The sequence below is a fragment of the Fulmarus glacialis genome, unplaced genomic scaffold (genome assembly GCF_000690835.1).
Source record: "Fulmarus glacialis isolate BGI_N327 unplaced genomic scaffold, ASM69083v1 scaffold24326, whole genome shotgun sequence".
NCBI lineage: Eukaryota > Metazoa > Chordata > Aves > Procellariiformes > Procellariidae > Fulmarus > Fulmarus glacialis.
The window spans coordinates 2,758-4,434 of NW_009219088.1; the positions used below are offsets into that span (position 1 = coordinate 2,758).

General features: G+C 58.6%; 1 protein-coding gene across 1 annotated transcript in view; it reads left to right on the plus strand.

Moving 5' to 3' along the window:
• Nucleotides 1–1,552, plus strand: part of WDR54 (WD repeat domain 54) — a gene marked incomplete at both ends in the record, with an annotated part of 3,780 nt that extends 2,228 nt beyond the window's left edge. Inside the window, one exon of the mRNA XM_009580253.1 lies at nt 1,452–1,552. Coding sequence (XP_009578548.1) covers nt 1,452–1,552 — 101 coding nt within the window. The remainder of the gene's footprint in view (nt 1–1,451) is intronic.
• Between the last annotated feature and the right edge of the window lie 125 nt (nt 1,553–1,677).

The window sequence follows — 1,677 nt, forward strand, 5'->3', positions numbered from 1 at the left end:
AACGCTGCAGCCGTACACTGTGGTATTTCAGGACTATTCCCTTTGCTGCCCGGGCAGCTGGGAGCAGCCGCTCCAACAGTTATCCCACTGTCCCGGTTTCCATCAGCGTTCAGCCGGTCTCTGCCTTCTTAGCACCTCGGGCTCCACGTTTCTCGGCTGACTGAATATCAGTCCTGGTCACCCAGGCTCTGGGAACACAAATGCTGAAGCAGAGAGGGGCCACAAAGGTGGTGAAGGAGCTGATCCCCCGCACACAGCGTGGCTGCGGGAGCGTGACTCACTGCCTGCCCAGAGTATCCCGTGATCCGTCAGGCTGAGCGCCGGAGCACAGAAGAGCTGTTGAAGCTAAAGGCCAGTTGTGGTACAAGAGCAAATGAGCAAAACTGGCCATGAATAAACCCACGCTAAAATTAACGCTCCCGCCATCAGAGCGATGAGTCGCTACAGCAGACCCTGAGAGGAGGGCACAGGACGCGTCATGCCGGCGTCTCCGGAGCCATCCCGGGGCGCTGGCTGCTGGCGCAGGACCCTGCTTCTCCTCCCCACGCCAGGCCCGGGGGGACGAGGACGCCGAGGGCAGAGCCGTGCCTGTGTGCTGGTTGAAGGGATGAGCCTTCCCCCTCCCCAGTGGAGGGAGGTGACCGACCCAAGCCCTCAGCGGTACCGGTGACCTTCCTCGTGGTAGATGAGAGAACCTCACCTGATTACAGAGCACAGTCTGGGACCAGGATGGCGCTTCCTTCAATTCAGCTCGCTCTGGTTGACATCTCTGCAGAGGCACTAATTGGCTTCTTCATTATTGGCTGCTTCCTTCCCAACGAGGACACTTTCTGATACTTTCTCTAATTAGTTACATTTAACTTGCTCTGCGTTTGGGACTCCCCTGAACAATTAATTGCTTGGAACTGGTTCCCAATTAGCCTGGATATGGAGCTTGTTTACGTGAAAGCTGTTCTGTCATCTGCCTCTGTCTGCAGTGACTGTCCTCTAACGCGCCTCTCGGACTTTGCACCGTGGTTTGTTAAAGGCTTTCTAGCGAGCGAGAGACGGGGCCTGGGCATGTGAAATCCCGGGTGCCCGTAAGGTGAAGAGTGTCGAGACTCAGGCGCAGAGGGAGGGGATGCAGTAATTCTTCCTAGAAATTTATCCTATGTGTAATTAGCGTTGCCAAACACGGACATGTTTGGACTGCAATGCCCATGTGAGATCACAGCCAAGCCTTGCTTGTTCACAAAACATGCAGCAGTTTCTGTGAGCTGTTAAACTTTAAGCCTGTTCTGCTGCAGGCTCTGGCTTGGCTTTGCGGCAACTTTAGCGGCGCAGGCAACTGGAGCAGCAAGAACCTCCTGCCTGGTGTGAGTCAGCTGCTCGCTGCCGGCGGCAGAGCTGGCTGCGCCGCGAGCGGTGCTGGGGCGGGCGGGGGCGGAGGCTGCCCTGCCTCTGCTTTGCAGGACGGGGCTGGTGACCTGGTGACTGCCGATGACGCTGGGACCCTCTGCGTCTGGAGCACGGGAGAGGAGTTCACCCTGGTCAGCAAAATCCCGGCCTTTGGGTAGGCCCGCGGGGCAGATGGAGCGACACAGCGGGGTCCCGTCGGTGGGTGGTGCGGGACATCCCTGGCCAAACCGCGTCGGTGTCTCGCGGGGGGGTGGGAGGGTGGCAGGAGAGGGACACCCA